The sequence below is a fragment of the Pieris brassicae genome, chromosome 1 (genome assembly GCF_905147105.1).
Source record: "Pieris brassicae chromosome 1, ilPieBrab1.1, whole genome shotgun sequence".
NCBI lineage: Eukaryota > Metazoa > Arthropoda > Insecta > Lepidoptera > Pieridae > Pieris > Pieris brassicae.
In genome coordinates, this window is record NC_059665.1 from 22,475,425 (window position 1) to 22,491,298 (window position 15,874).

Consider the following 15,874-nt stretch of genomic DNA (forward strand, 5'->3'; position numbering starts at 1 on the left):
GAGAAAAAAATCTACAGGTTAACAAAAGTGTAAATGTCTTTTTATAAGTTGTCTATGATTTTTCTTGATAAGCTATTCATACGTAGTGGTTATATACTCTTTGAGAATCAAATAGATGACAACATATGTGCGGAGATTCCTGAAACCGATCCAGACCTACATGATGTTGTAGTCACGAATATGATTCATGGACCGTGTGGCACTATCAACCGACAATCACCGTGCATGGTCGACGGCAAGTGTTCCAAACGGTATCCACGAAAATTGACGGCAGAGACCATTACAGGCAACGATGGTTATCCATTGTATCGGCGTCGATCGCCCGATGATAATGGTAGAACTATCACAACTAAAGTGAAAGGAAACGATTTCGTAGTTGACAACAGTTGGATTGTTCCATATTCGCCACTTCTTTCCAAAACATTCAACCATCTCACTGTTTTACATTTGGGGGTGCATCTAGAGAACGGTCAGAGAGTATATTTCACAGCGTCGAATGCTGCTCAACGTGCCGACACACCTCCAGCGACAACACTGACCAGTTTCTTTGCGATTTGTCAAAGCGATCCGTTCGCACGAACTTTGCTTTACCCAGAAATGCCACGTTATTACACTTGGAACGCTACATTGAAGAATTTTCAACGTCGGAAGCAAGGCGATGCAGTTCCTGGTCATCCAGATATGCGTTCTACTGATGCTCTTGGTCGTATTTACACAGTTCATCCGAAGAATGATGAATGTTTCTATTTGCGGTTATTGCTGGTACATGTTCGAGGGCCAACATCATTTGAATCACTACGAACTGTTAATGGTATCGTGTGCCCCACATTTCGTGCAGCATGTCAAGAGCTAAATTTGCTTGAAAACGATACTCATTGGGACACGACAATCGCTGAAGCAATTATTTCTGCATCTCCAAGTCAGATACACACATTATTTGCTATCATCATTTCAACATGCTTCCCATCGAACCCACGTGACATGTGGAACAAATACAAAGATAATATGTCAGAAGATATTTTACATCGAATTCGCGACAGCTCAAGAAATTCCGATCTTGAGGTGAATGAGGAGATCCATAACCAGACTTTGCTCTTGATCGAAGATATGTTTTACCTCATGTGCGGCAGTTTGTTAGTTAGGTTAGGAATGCCAGCGCCGGATCGCGGAATGAATGACGCATTTAATAGAGAATTGGAACGTGAACGTGAATATGATCCACATAAACTAATCCAATCAGTTCAAACGAATGTACCTCTGTTGAATGCTAAACAGAGGGAAGTCTATGATACATTGATTAATGCAATTGATGATGGAAATGGCGGCTTATTTTTTTTTGATGTCTCCGGTGGAACTGGGAAGACATTCCTCATGTCATTGATTTTGGCCACTGTACGTGCGAGATCCGAAATTGCGGTAGCAATTGCTTCTTCTGGAATAGCGGCCACATTGTTAGACGGATGCCGTACGGCTCACTCAGCGTTAAAATTGCCCTTAAGCTTTCAAAGAACTACTGAACAACCGACATGTAACATTTCGAAACACTCCGCAATGGCCAAAGTTTTAGTAGCATCAAAAATCATCATATGGGACGAATGCACAATGGCGCACAAACGCGCATTAGAAGCACTAGACCGAACATTAAAAGATCTGCGCAATGACTCGAGATGTTTTGGTGGTGCAATGATTTTATTATCTGGCGATTTCCGACAAACACTACCAGTCATTCCAAGATCATCTGCTGCCAACGAAATAAACGCTTGCCTCAAAGCATCAAATCTGTGGCGATATGTAAAGAAACTTCAACTTTCTGTAAATATGAGAGTTGCATTGTTGAACGATCTATCTGCTGATGATTTCTCGAAGCAATTGCTGACTATCGGTAATGGCCGTGTTCCTGTTGACAAATCGAGCGGTTTGATTTCATTTCCTCCAAATTTTTGCAATTTCGTATCATCAAAAGACGAGCTTATCAACAAAGTATTCCCGGATATCATTGCTAACCACAAAAATACTAAATGGTGGTGAGCGAGCAATTTTGGCCGCTAAAAATAAAGATGTAGATGACCTCAATTTTATAATTCAAAATCAAATCGTAGGTACTCTGTATTCATTAAAATCTATCGACTGTGTAACAAACGAAGAAGAAGCCACTAATTATCCAACTGAATTTTTAAACTCCATGGATGTGCCTGGTTTACCACCGTTCAATTTAAAACTTAAAGTTGGCTCGGTAGTCTGATTGCTTAGAAGTTTAAACCAACCAAAACTGTGTAATGGAACGCGTTTGGTGATAAGAAAACTGATGAGCAATGTGATTCACGCGTCGATACTTAAAGGAAAATTTAAAGTTCTTATTCCAAGGATTCCGATGATCCCAATGGACATGCCCTTTGAGTTTAAACGAATTCAATTCCCGATTCGTCTTGCCTTCGCCATGACGATCAACAAATCACAGGGCCAATCCTTGACTATTTGTGGCCTCAATCTAGAAAATGCATGTTTTTCTCATGGTCAATTGTACGTGGCATGCTCACGTGTCGGCAAACCATCCGCTTTATTTGTTCTTGCGCCTGACCAAAAAATGTCGTTTACCACAAAGTGCTTCAATGAAAATCCTATTAATGAATTAATCCGAGTTTTATTTTTTTTCCCAATCTGCACAACATAGTTTTCAATCATTTTTTTCTGACATGAGTTTGAAGTACTTAATTATTATTTTTTATTTATATTCTCATTCTGTATGTATGTTTTCATCATCATTCATCATAATAAAATACTTTTTTGTTTCTATCTATATAAATATATTATTTTGTATCATTGTTTTACGTTCATCAAAGCCTAAATTAGTTCAGCTAAAAAGTAACACGACATTCATTGACTGTTAGGCGGTACGAAGTTCGCCGGGTCAGCTAGTATATATATATATATATTATAAAATAAAATAATAATTGTTTATCGTTTTCAGTACAAACACTTGCTACGTTAAAACAGATTAAGTTCACTACGTATTTCGCTCTTTCTAAAAAAGTAATAAGCTGTAATTAGGACAAAGCTATATTTGAGTATTTTATTGAAGTTATATGCCTAGCTAGGTTAGTGACTAGCATACTTCTGAAATCAATATGTCGTGGCCTTGTCATATGCTTGCATAGCTTGTAGCCCTCAGCGATTGTATTTCTACGCTAGTAAAGAACTGTTTATTGATTAAATATACCATGTGTCTCCAATGCAATTAAAATTACAACAAGCTTTCAACTTACCGAAACTTTGTTATCCACGCTCTAACTAAGGTTTAAGTTTCTATTTAGTTTTAGTTATTATTACTTTTTTTATTTTGTAGTTGCAGTTTAATTTTTTCTTTTACTAGCTTTCTTATATTCTTATGTAATTGATGCATGAACAATTTGTGATGCCATATTTTCTTGTATATGCAAACACGTTGTTTTAAAACATATAAATGAATTCTCGTTTTATCAGTATCATCCATTCATACTAAGTTGATGCACACATATTTATTTATATACAGTCATCATTCATCAGTTATTATTTCTAAGTATGCTTTTAGTCTACTAGTAGAGTACATAATAATAATATTAATAATTTATTTTCAAGAATATGGTACAAAAATGTTATGGTGGTACAATCTAAAGTTCGCATATTTTGCCACACATAATTGCGTGCAAATTTATCTCAAATGTTAGAATTTTACATAGAATTTTATATATTACAATAGATTATAGTCAATTCTTATATTATTTTATACATCATCACATTATTAAAATATATTATTACGTTATCAATTTAATATTAATTATAATGTGTCAAGCATTAATAGAATAATAATTTTTCTCCAAAATACAATATACAATATTTGAATGATTTTGTAAATTATTGTAAACCTGCATTGCCATACAATAGGTGTTTCTTTCTATATAATTCCAGTATACCAATATGAGCATAATTGGCAAAGTCAATTTCTCCCCATAGCTACGCATGTCTATAGTTGCAAAAAAATATTTTTATGGTAGCGCGAATTCTAGAACGTCCTTCCGAATTTTTAGCAAGTACGCGGTTTTTTTGTAAATGGTTATCGGAACACAAACTCATCCAACTTAACGTTTGAATGTAAAACATTAGCCTCCAATGTATATGGGCCATCTGAAAATATAAACACATTAACATTATTATTGTTGTTCGATTTCAAATAATGGCGCTGTGGTTATATTGAACGTATATAAGTCCAGTTAAGTAAACAAAAAAATACGATAGGTCTCACCGACTTTAAACCATTCGTTTCGTGGGTAGCCAGAATCTTCCCTGGAGGAAGAAATCGCTGCTTTCAAAGCAAAAGCTACACTCACAGCTAAGCAGATAGCTGGCTCAGACACCGCTGTGAAAAAATAACATATTTTGATTGCCTACTATACAAATATAGAACAATTTACGGAAACCGGCTGCCCGATTCCGGAGTATCAAGTCATCTAAATTTTAATAAATGGTGAAACAGTTTTCACTACCTTATTCAGTCTTTAGTCTTAAATATTTATTAATTAAAAAAAGTGTGTCAAGTGTTGTTATACAGACGAACGTGGTATATATTCCGTAGCTGAACTTTCTTAATTCCTAAATAGTGTCACAGCTATTGTTTGCATGCATTTATGATAGTTAAAACTTACAACGACTTCCCAAAGTTCCAATAGTATTATGGTTTCTTTTAAGTTTTATCCTAAAATCTATGGGTATATCCTTTGCTAAAGGTATATGGTATGTTGCAGCGTGATCTATCAATGTTTCACCTGTTTTTATGTCAAATTTCATATGTTCTGATGTCCAATAACCAAGTCCCATAATAAAAGCACCTTCAATCTAAAAAGGTTTATATAAAAATAGTCATAGGTTTTAAGCGTAGTTGGCTATATGTAGCCTGATCTATATAAAAAATAAAGTCAATTACCTGTCCAATATCAATCTCTGGATTGACACTCGTACCAACATCTTCAACAATATCTACTCTAAGTACTTGTGACTCTCCCGTCAGTACGTCCAATTCCACTTCGGCAACAGCAGCCCCTGCAGATCTGTGTGAGTCTTGGTCGGCCGTAGTGACATGGTAACTTGCTTGCAAATTAACTCCTTGCCTATACGCCGCTTGTATAATTTGTTCCCATGTTGGGTTATCTTCGCCATCTACCTTAATCGGTGCCAAACGATCCTTAATAATCTGGCAACATTTTATAGCACCAAAGCTCACTGATAGTGTGGTTCGGCTAGCTACAGTAGAAAAGTTATTTGGTAGAGAAGCATTATCAAATGGCTTAACCTTTATCTTGTTTATCGGAATTTTAAAAATGAAAGCAATCGTTTGTATTAATTTTGTATTTATTCCCTGTCCTATTTCAACACCACCATGTTTCACAATAATAGAACCGTCTCCGTGGTAAATTGATATGAAGATGTGGAAATCAACCATCGCCGGACCCGGCCAACTCATAAAAGCAACACGTAGACCGCGTTTTATCCATCTATTATTCTTATTAAATTCCGCTACTTCAATCTTTCTATTGTGGTAATCACTGTCTTTAATTAATGTATCTATAACATCATACATTTCTAGTTCCTCTTTTTTTAAATTATTCATTCTTACGTCTAGTGGATCCATATTCAATTCATATGATATTCGTTCAAATACATGCTCTGTCATAGCAATAGCTTCTAGACTACCTAAAATAAATATTTACTGTGTGTCAAAATGAATGTCTAAACTGTGTTTTGTTGATTTATTATTTATGCACAAAATGCTTTGAAAAAGCATAGAAGGACATAAAAAATGTCAAGACTCAAGTCAGTATATGTTTTATGATCATTTAATATAGTAATAATTAAAATTGTCAGAATATTAGAGTCTGATTTAATGCGAACGACTTATGTACACACGCCAGTATTAGTGCCCTTAGCCAACAATAATATTGATTAAATATATATTTTAGTGTACACACCAGGACTTCTTGCATATGTATTAGGAGTCGTGTCTGTGAAAGCATAATAAATGTTACAAGTCCATCTTTTATTATCGTAGCAATTTCTCATCGCAGACACAACCAGAAAACCGATAAAATCACCTTGCCTATAACCCAAGTCTTCATATATATTATAATTTATGTACTGAATTTCACCTGACCTATTGACGGCAACCTAAAATGACAAAGATAAATTTATAGAATAGCTTTTACCTAAATTGTGAAAATGTTTTTTTTTTATTTAGGCTAGAATAGAGTATAATAATTCTATTCCGTAATATGAGTAAGTTTTGCATATTGATCTATGGACCATCTTCAGCTTTACTTGCTTTACTTTAGGTGTAATTTGTTTTATTCACAAATAAAAACAAGAACTATTTCTATGCGTCTATCGTAACAAATGTCCAATGGCTACCTCATTTGAACTCATTTCTTTTGCGGAAATTTCTAAGAAGTAAGTACAATTAGTACTAAGAATGTGATATAAAATATTATATGATTTGGCTGAATATATTGTTTTTCATTCTTTCTAATAAAGACGTTAATGTTACCCATAGACTGTTGAGGAAGAATTGATGAAATGGATACCTCGTAATCAAAATGACATGGAACTCGCTTTCCTATGACACGCATATTTGCTTTTAAGTCCATTATGAAACGGCAAGGCCTGTTGAGAAGATGAGTAACTAGAGCAGAAGCGGTAACTATTAAACCACTGCGACTAATTTTACATCCATAGGCACCACCAACACGATTTATAACCACATTGATTCTGAAATAATAATTAAAGCATCTTTATGGGTTTATGAGGAAACAAACAGATTTTAACAAGCCTTTTAACACAGATTTTGTCCAGTCTAAGTCTTAAACAAAACATCTCCAAAGTTCACAAAGAACTTTTTTTTTTCATCAGGACCTAAAATTTTGTTAATATTCACATACAAATTTTATAAATATTTAAAATAGAAGACGAAGCGTCGGCACTTAAAAGTATCTTAAGTTGCAAAAAGTACGTCTTAGAAAAGTCGGTTTGTCCAAAAGGATTACAAAAGGAAATCGACACGTTCTACAGTTTCAGTTCATAGTACATGCTTAACAAAGGTAGTGTCACTGATATAAGTATGTTCATACCTGTTTTGTTCTATGTTCAACGATTCTGACACTATTAAATGCGTCATATCCAAATATTGTGTCGAGGAAAACACATCTATTCCATCCTCACTAGGACGTGTAACACAAGTCTGTTTCTCCATTGTATAATGATATTGCCAAAAAATATCTTCAGTTCCCTTTAATACGCGGTCAACATCAGCTCCTGGTGCTTCTCTCGCTGGTAACGTTAGGAATAGGGTTATTCGACTTGGATCCTCTGCTAGGACGTCTCTTACTTCTAATAAAGGTCTTCTTTCAGCTTTTTTGTAAGTAACCTTAACTAATTCAACAGCTCTATTAGCCAAAGCTTCAGTTTCGGCTACTATAATACCAATCGGCTGATCATAGAATTTAATTTTTCCATCTGATAATATTTCTTCATTAACATAGCTTGTTACAGTGTTACTTATGAATGAGTTCTTTCCAGGTATATCTTTAGCTGAATAAAACGCTATCACACCAGGGACATTCTGTAATTATATTTTTATTGTTTTCATTTGAAATTTATAGATCGTGATATATGGGTTCATCCTATCATCCTCATCATGGGTTAAGCCTAGTAAACGTGGATGATTCATTTATAAATAATATATTATTTTAAAATATACTATAACTTACAAGAGCCAGCGACGGATCAATCTTTTTGAACTCTCCGTTAAATATTTTGGCTGTTACAAAGGCACAGAACACTTCTTTTGGTTGCGTTTGAAGATCATCCGCATACTTTGCCTCTCCTGCACATTGTATTAATGCTTCTATTTTCGGAATAGGTTAATTTAGAGGCCACAATGTAGGATTAGTATCGTAAACTTCTGAACCTTTTGAAACAGGTCTTGTTTTACGAAGATCCCTTGCGCCGGATGCAAAGCGCTTATTTAAATATTTTGGAGGTATAATGTTTAACAAACTCTGTAATCCGAAAATACCATTTATATTTTACACTATCTTATATAGCCTATCTTTAGACATTATCTGTATTTAGTGAAAATTTATGAAAGACAAAAATTTTTAAAATTATTATTACGGTATAAATATTTTTTATACTTATAGATAGATAAAGCACCTTATAAAATAGACCCAAAGCAGCCTTTTTACGATATTCTGGCTTAAGTTTAACTTGTATTTCTTCTACAATAAGCTCCTTGTCAAGTAGATTTAAAGCTTTCTGTAACACATCATTATCGAATACATTTTTTCCTATTAAAAATAATTCCGTGTTGTCTGCGTGAGTGAAGTCTTTGGATAAGCCACCATAAACAATACGTGCTGATATAATAGTTTTTTCATCCTTAACATCTACTTCGTATAGATAAGCTGCATTGACTTCGGCCAATGAGTTTTGAAACCTTGACATAACCTAAAACAAAGTTATTAGTCACTTTTTTCTTCTTAACTTTGATATTTTTCACAACTTGTTAGCATGTTATTTTACTTACTTTAAATGAAATAAATTTACAATGCTTAGACAGCGGTGGAATTTTCACATCAATAATAATTTTTCCCTTCATATCAATTGATAGCATCTCTTGGGGTGTGGCTTGAATTGATCCCTGTGCACTTGCTGTAAAAAACACAAATACCAAATGAATTGACTCACTGAATACCACTATACGGAACTAGTGTATAAAATAAATGTTTGACTCTTTAAAATATAGAAAGGTGTTTATAAAGTAATCAATATTGAACTTTACCATCCCAAGTCTCGTATCGTAACATGGGACAGAAACCTTTGTGCTTCGTCTATTTTATCTGTCAAAACAAAAAATGTACCTACTGGACTTTTATAATTAGACCTACCTATAGTAACAGATCCACCAATTCCTTCCAAAAGCAAAAATATGTCAGAAGGAAATTGCATATCCCTGTGTTTTAACATAAGGTTACCTCCTATAGAACTAACCTGAAAGAATTAGTTGTAGATGTATGAGAAAAATGTAGTGGGAGATGTGAGAAATCAAAAAGAATTGGACGTCCATTGTAATACTCCTTCTTCTTCTTCTTTATGTGAGTTAAAAAGAGTTAACTATACTTTTAACTGTCTGTTATATTATTACCCTCTGGTAACTTGCCCAGACGAAGCGTGATAGTGGAAAGATTGAGTAGGAACAGAACGTTATTTCTGCGACTCTTTCGATTCCACCTAACTTAATTGCCGTGAAAACAATAGAAGAAAGTTTTTTCTTATAAAACGACATTTGATTAATATAATATATTAATCAAATGTCATTACGTTACTGGGACAGTTCGAAATGTTCATAAAACCTCTTCGAATGTGAGGAAGTAAATTGGGTTAAATATATAAACCTTACATTTCTGACAGGAATATGCGCAACCTTATCCAAGTGTTCGTAAAATTTATGTGTATATGAGAAATCTTCGTCAGTTTCAGCCATTTTCTTACAGATTCCCATAAAATCGGTAATTGTTGTCCCAGCTCCGATGACCAAGTTTTGATCTATGTAATGTGTTTTTAATTCTTCGATTGCGCTTATATCGATAAGTACTTGGGGAAACTCGAATATAGGAATTATACCTGAAATTGAATATTGGCTTTTGTTTTTGAAGTTATAATTCTTTTGGCGCGTTAGAGTAAAATGAAGAGAGTAAATTTTTACGATGCACGCGCGCACCGTCACAAAAAACCGACACCTAGAAGTTACTAAAAAGTAAGAGTAAAGGCTGATTTATATTTGCTATAAATTCCGTGCTAATTAGCATGGTTTTTAGCATGCTAAACTAAAGGGGTGCTAATTAAGATGCCGATAAATATTTGCTATGCTATTTTCATCACAAGTTGTCTAAAAGCGACGAAAGCACTCGCATCGCAAGTAGAAAATTTGGAATCTCTAATTATTTTGCAAGCGGTCACATCATTTATATTTATGTTTAAAGTTTTTTCAATGTCTGCATATGCATTATCTCTAAGAATTTTGTTTTTATAAGCTTCACTGCACGAATTCCATAAGCAGGCATGTTTTTCGTATTCTGATAACAATTTAGTTGTCAGATCCCGTGTCCACTTCACTTGCGACGCCATTTTAATAACCGCACATTTTTAAAACCACAGATAACGATAAAAAATCTGACGGTCAGTCAGATTTCCCAGATTTATTTGGGAAATAATATTATAATATATTATAAAATAAATTAATAATACAATAATTTACTGTGATTATAAGTGATAATAATTGTTTTTACTTTTTTATTTGTTTGTTTTATATTACTTTGAGTACGTACTTTATTAAACTAGATAATGCATTATAGTAAAACTTTCAATCAAGTAAATACCTTTTTTCTATTGTCAGTGTCGTTACTTCAAAAGATTTTTATTTTGTTACGCCAAAGAAGTATAACTTCTAACGCGTGTACATGTACACACACTTTTTTTTTTAAATATTTTTATTTAAAAGCAGATGACACCGTGAACCTACATATATATATATATGATCCAAAATATAATACAACATTTTAAAAACAGACCAAAGAAATCGGACCTCATACTACAGCTTTGAAATACAAATTTTTGAAGGTTATAAATATATGACAACCAAGTGACAATTTTTTATTTCTAAACTAACAAAAAACATCAAATATTACAAGCTTACACAGTTTTTTATAAGAAAGTACAATTGTCCTTTTTAGTTGTTTTCTTTACATATTATTTATGTGTAAACCTTCCCTGCATTTTTACAAATATTTCAATATCATAATAATTCCTCATAATAATGATAATTTTCCTAATCGACGATTTTAACATTGTTGTTTTGTATTTAGAGTAAACAGTTAAAAAATACGTAAATGTAAATTACAGTAATCCAACTAATTAGACTGAGGGGCAAAAGCGTTTACGAATGTTCCACTGTTTTTAATTACGGACGACACAGTAACCGCACACACGACGCCACATTTTGGCGAACGTTTGAACGTAATAATACACTCTTTTCGCGGAAATATTATGACCTTGGTGAAACAGTGATATATACCCCTCTTCGTTTTTTAAACTGTCGCATTAACTTTTATGATCATTTGGTAGAATTAGAATCTAAACAAAAACTATATTTATGTTAGTTGCGATCTATTTCAGGAAATTACAATTTGGTAAACGAGTATTAGTACTAATATTTTGTGTAAAATAATTTCCGTAGAATCAAAACATTCTCGTATTTTTTATACTAAATTGTTTTGCAAACATTTTGAGAGAAATGAGAAAACATTAAAACAGTCGTTATAGTGTTTTACGATTTTGTTCCCGCGATATTATTAATACGACCAATTGCGTGTATTTTACAGTAAATTACTGCCGAAAATGTATTCCTTGTAACACAGTGTTCGGTTGCGTGTGAATCAAATAGAGCACAACATACCTCGCCCAGTATTTCCATTCACTAACATATAAGATTTATTTTCCTGTTTCCATATATCAAATACATCAGCAACCTTATAAACCCTGTACCAGACTCTACCGTCTTTCAATGGAATCTTCTTATATTGTTTACTTGTAACAAAACACCAGTCTTTACAATTACTTTTAAACTTTGCTAAATCTTCAATGTCTTCCAATTTCGGATTAGGTGCATCTTTAGCAAAGGATTTGAACGCATCCAAAATCGACCTATAACCAGTACACCTGCAATTATTGCTTCCGAAAGAATTTTCTATTTCCTCTTGATTAAGGTCGTAATGGCGGCTTTCAAGTAATCTGAAATTATTTTAAACGTGTTCAGACCTAGTTGCTATCTTAGCTTGCTTGGACGATGCAGGTGGTTCAATTAAATATAATTTATTAATATGTATTACTAACTTATCTTCGCGGATTTCAATACCTTACGAAAATTGGTTAAAAACATGGATATCCTGGGTCAGAGAGAGAGAGAGAGAGAGCGAATAAAAGACTCTGGTTGAAAAGAACAGATACAAAGAAAGTAATACAGACCCATGATTGAGTCTGCTCTAATTTTACCGTGTCCCCGTGGCTCATACTCTATGGAATATTATATGAAATTTGGCTAATGCGACATAATGTTTTTTTTTCTATTTATATAGAAATGTTGAGGCGATCAAACTTCTCGATACAACAGGAATAAGACCCTACCTAAAGAGAACAAACCTTTTGAGTTAATGGATCTAGTGTAGTGGATAACTGCAAGTGCGGTATCTCGGACTCACGAACATATGTCAACACAATAACACACTAAGACCTAACATTACCATAGTTTAAGCTTAATATGACTTATTAACTATAATTATTGTAATAACTAGATTGAATAGTTCATGTAATACTGTTTTTTGTGAACTTTATTGTAGGAAAACACTCAGAAATAATAATAATAAATAAATATAATAATAATAATAAATTTATAAAGTTTGGTCCCTGTGGCAGTGTATTCCTTGCTGTATTGCGATACTTATGCGGAATTACAATAATTTACAAATTAAATATAAATCATACAAAAAGTATTTCCTAACGAATACTTACCCATACATACTCATCACCCATCCGGGAGAGCAATAACCACATTGGGATCCATTGTACTCGGCCAGCCTCCGCTGAATGGGATGATATCGTTGCCTGTCACCAATCCCCTCGATTGTCGTTATTTCCCAGTCTTGGCATTGTAAAATTAGTATGAGACACTGCAAAAAACTCAATTATCTTAATCAATTTGTAATCGATTTTATAAATCGAATGTGTTCTGGACTAGATTATGGCTGATGTTTAAATGTACCAAACGCATCAACAATTTACATGCAATGTTCGAACACTATTTATAAATTTTGATATGGGATACATAATATTTTAACTCGGCCGATCGTTGGTCCACTACTTTTTTGGTTCGCTTGGATTATGCTAGAGAAAGACTTTTTGATTATATTTTTGGCAATATTATCTATTAGTTAAGTTTTTAATTTTATAGATTTTTGTGAGTATTGGCTGCATATTGTAAACCTAAAGGCAAAGTAATAGTTATTACTCGAATCTTTCTCATTGTTTCCATACTAATTCTTATCCTTGACTGTGTTTATTCGTGTTAAGAATATATCTAGGCTTTTTATTTTGCGTTAGAATTGTGTAATGGTCTTCGAACCGTTCTTTGTGGTACTCAAGTATAATTTTACTATTGTACTAATTTAGTCACTATGTAGAATGAGCTGCACACCATGTATTTCCGATCCAGTTCGACTTAAGGACAAGAAAAGAACGTTACAATTCTTAAAAGGCTGGCTATGCACTTGCGAGCCCTTTAGCAATGAGAGTTTATACGGGCTATCACTTACAATCAGGTGAGCCTCCTGCCCGTTTGCACCCTGATATATAAAAAATATACTAATGAAGCTGATAGCTTACAGAATTAACCGACAAAGTTCTCTTAAATCCATTATGATCAGGCGCAGTGGCGACAACAATACAGGCTCCACATACACCCTCCTTGCACATATATTTTGTTCCCCGTAAATTAAGACGCTTTCGCAAGTAATCGTTCAAGGTCTCGTCTGAATCCACCTCGGATCCAGCTAAAAACATAAATGTAAACGGGTAAATAAAAGGTATTTTGAGAAAAGACCACTAGAGGAGTCGCCGAATGCTGTTAAAATGACTGAGGGAGAATTTTAAAGAGACATAGCGACGGTTAGAGAAATGTGAGTGATCTGAAGAAAGCCTCTACTTATTTTATATTGGTTACGTTGGAATTTTTTTATTGTATTTATTTATTAAGTATGTACAGATAAGATTTTTATTTCATGTTTATAGAACAGCCTGTACTTTGTACATTAATTATAGTTCTGGTTAAAGCACTCGAAACTTCGATTTATTTAATATTAGTAATTAAGCATAAAAGTGAAAATATTCGCAGAAGAACAAAATCTTTGATGCTGAACAATATGCCCTACAACTTAAACTCGAACATCAAACTACACTTTTGAACTTCAGAAAAGAAGTTAAATTAATTGTTAATTTAAATTTACTACCTATTCGCAAGTCAAGGGCGTAGAGCGGGCAAGAAGAACTGACAAGAAACTTTGCGCCACACTTTTTAATCGCTTAAAAGTTTTCGTCAAATTTATAAAAAGCTTCATTTATTAATTTACCTTTAATGATGCCTTTGTATTTATTTATTGATAATTCTCTAATTTCGCTTGGTAGTTGTAAAAACGAATAGAATTTCCATATAAGAAGTGGTTTATATTCTAGAGCCTGGTTGGTCGTATACATATGACAGATGGACTAATGCGGTAACCGAATGAACTGGTTGAAACGGGATCGAAAGGGTAGCTAAAAAGTTGGATGACGATGCCTCAAAATTAAATAGGATGGAAAAGTTGGAGGAGGCTTTCTCCCGGACAGGGGCCGCGTCTTAGTGAATAATAGAAGAGTAAAAGATTCGCGTTTAAGTTATGTAAACTAAATTGTTATTTGTAAAAGATCTTACCCGAGCAAAATTCTCCGTTAACCCAAAATGTAATTCTATCCATCATCCACGATTGACTGACAAGGATTATTGGATAATTGTAAATGTGCATGGATTTCATATCGGCTCCAGTTAACAATGTTACAGTTAGTATCTGTATACTGTATATTTTATATTTATCTTATTTGGCGAGAATTGGAGGCTTTGAAGAACGGACTGTCGTAATGGCGAGGTATATGATGGCCACAATGTCGTGGTTGCGAAAATCCGTACGAGTACGAGATACTCTTAACGTCGGGGCTGCGAGTATCCCAATGTCAGGTCTGCAAAACTTATGGTCCTTCAAGAAAAGAGCGTACCAATTCTTAAAAGGCCGGCAACGCACTCGCGAGCCCTCTGGCATTGAGAGTGTCCATGGGCGGCGGTATCACTAAACATCAGATGAGCCTCCTGCCCGTTTGCCCCCTGTTCCATAAAGAAAAATGACTGCTTCGCCAGTTCCCGTCATCCACGCAACGCGCTACTGAACTATGTGCTCTCTGGTTTGAGGTTTCCTCTCGTATGAATCGATCAATAATTCCGCTTCAGATTTGTTACAATGCCTGAGTCTTGTCCTGTCCTGAGAAATACGTTTATCGAGATCTCTCGAGGTTGTCGGTCTACGACGCGCTGAAAACCCAAAAAAACAGCTAATGAGAAATGGCTGATGTTCAGTAACTTGTTTCGATCGAAGATAATCTATACCATGCCCGTCGCAACCAAGCACCGTAATGCAAAAGAATCAGTTTGAGGTCGCCATCACGCAATGTCCTCAAATAATATTATATTTATTTAAATACTAGCGGACTCGACAGACTTCGTTCTGTCAAAAAGATCGTAGTCGGCGCAAAAAATTCTCCCAAACAGAACCGTCACCCTGATAATAGGGTGATGTGTGAGGTTCAGCTCGGGTGACCAAAGTATCTTCGCTTCCACGAACTTTGGAGGAGGATTCCTCCTCGATCCTCCTACGCAAACACGCACATTATTTTGATAGATATGATTGAATTTGAACTTTGTGCAGCGATAACAAAGTGCAAATAGACTCTTTGACGTTAGGAACACACCTACATTGCTTAGACAACAGTGAGTGAGAATTTAACATGAACTTCATTGAATAGCTATAAAGTTCAAATTGACTCTAGAAAACGTTTGTATAGGAAATAGAAAAGGGCTGTTTTTAGGGTTTCCCGGAAAATATTCGATTTTTACTCGCCTTTTAAACCTTCCCCCTAGGGAAGGTCTACCTCCACG

At 34.3% G+C, this 15,874-nt stretch overlaps 1 protein-coding gene across 1 annotated transcript; it reads right to left on the reverse strand.

Annotated features, from left to right (window-relative positions):
- Positions 1-9,403: 9,403 nt before the first annotated feature.
- On the reverse strand, positions 9,404-14,645 carry LOC123706787 (xanthine dehydrogenase/oxidase-like). The gene is made up of 5 exons (XM_045656232.1): positions 14,603-14,645; positions 13,519-13,685; positions 12,649-12,806; positions 11,636-11,871; positions 9,404-9,705 (listed from the first exon to the last, which is right to left on the reverse strand). The coding sequence occupies exons 1-5, from the start codon at positions 14,643-14,645 to the stop codon at positions 9,404-9,406; spliced, it is 906 nt and encodes a 301-aa protein (XP_045512188.1).
- Between the last annotated feature and the right edge of the window lie 1,229 nt (positions 14,646-15,874).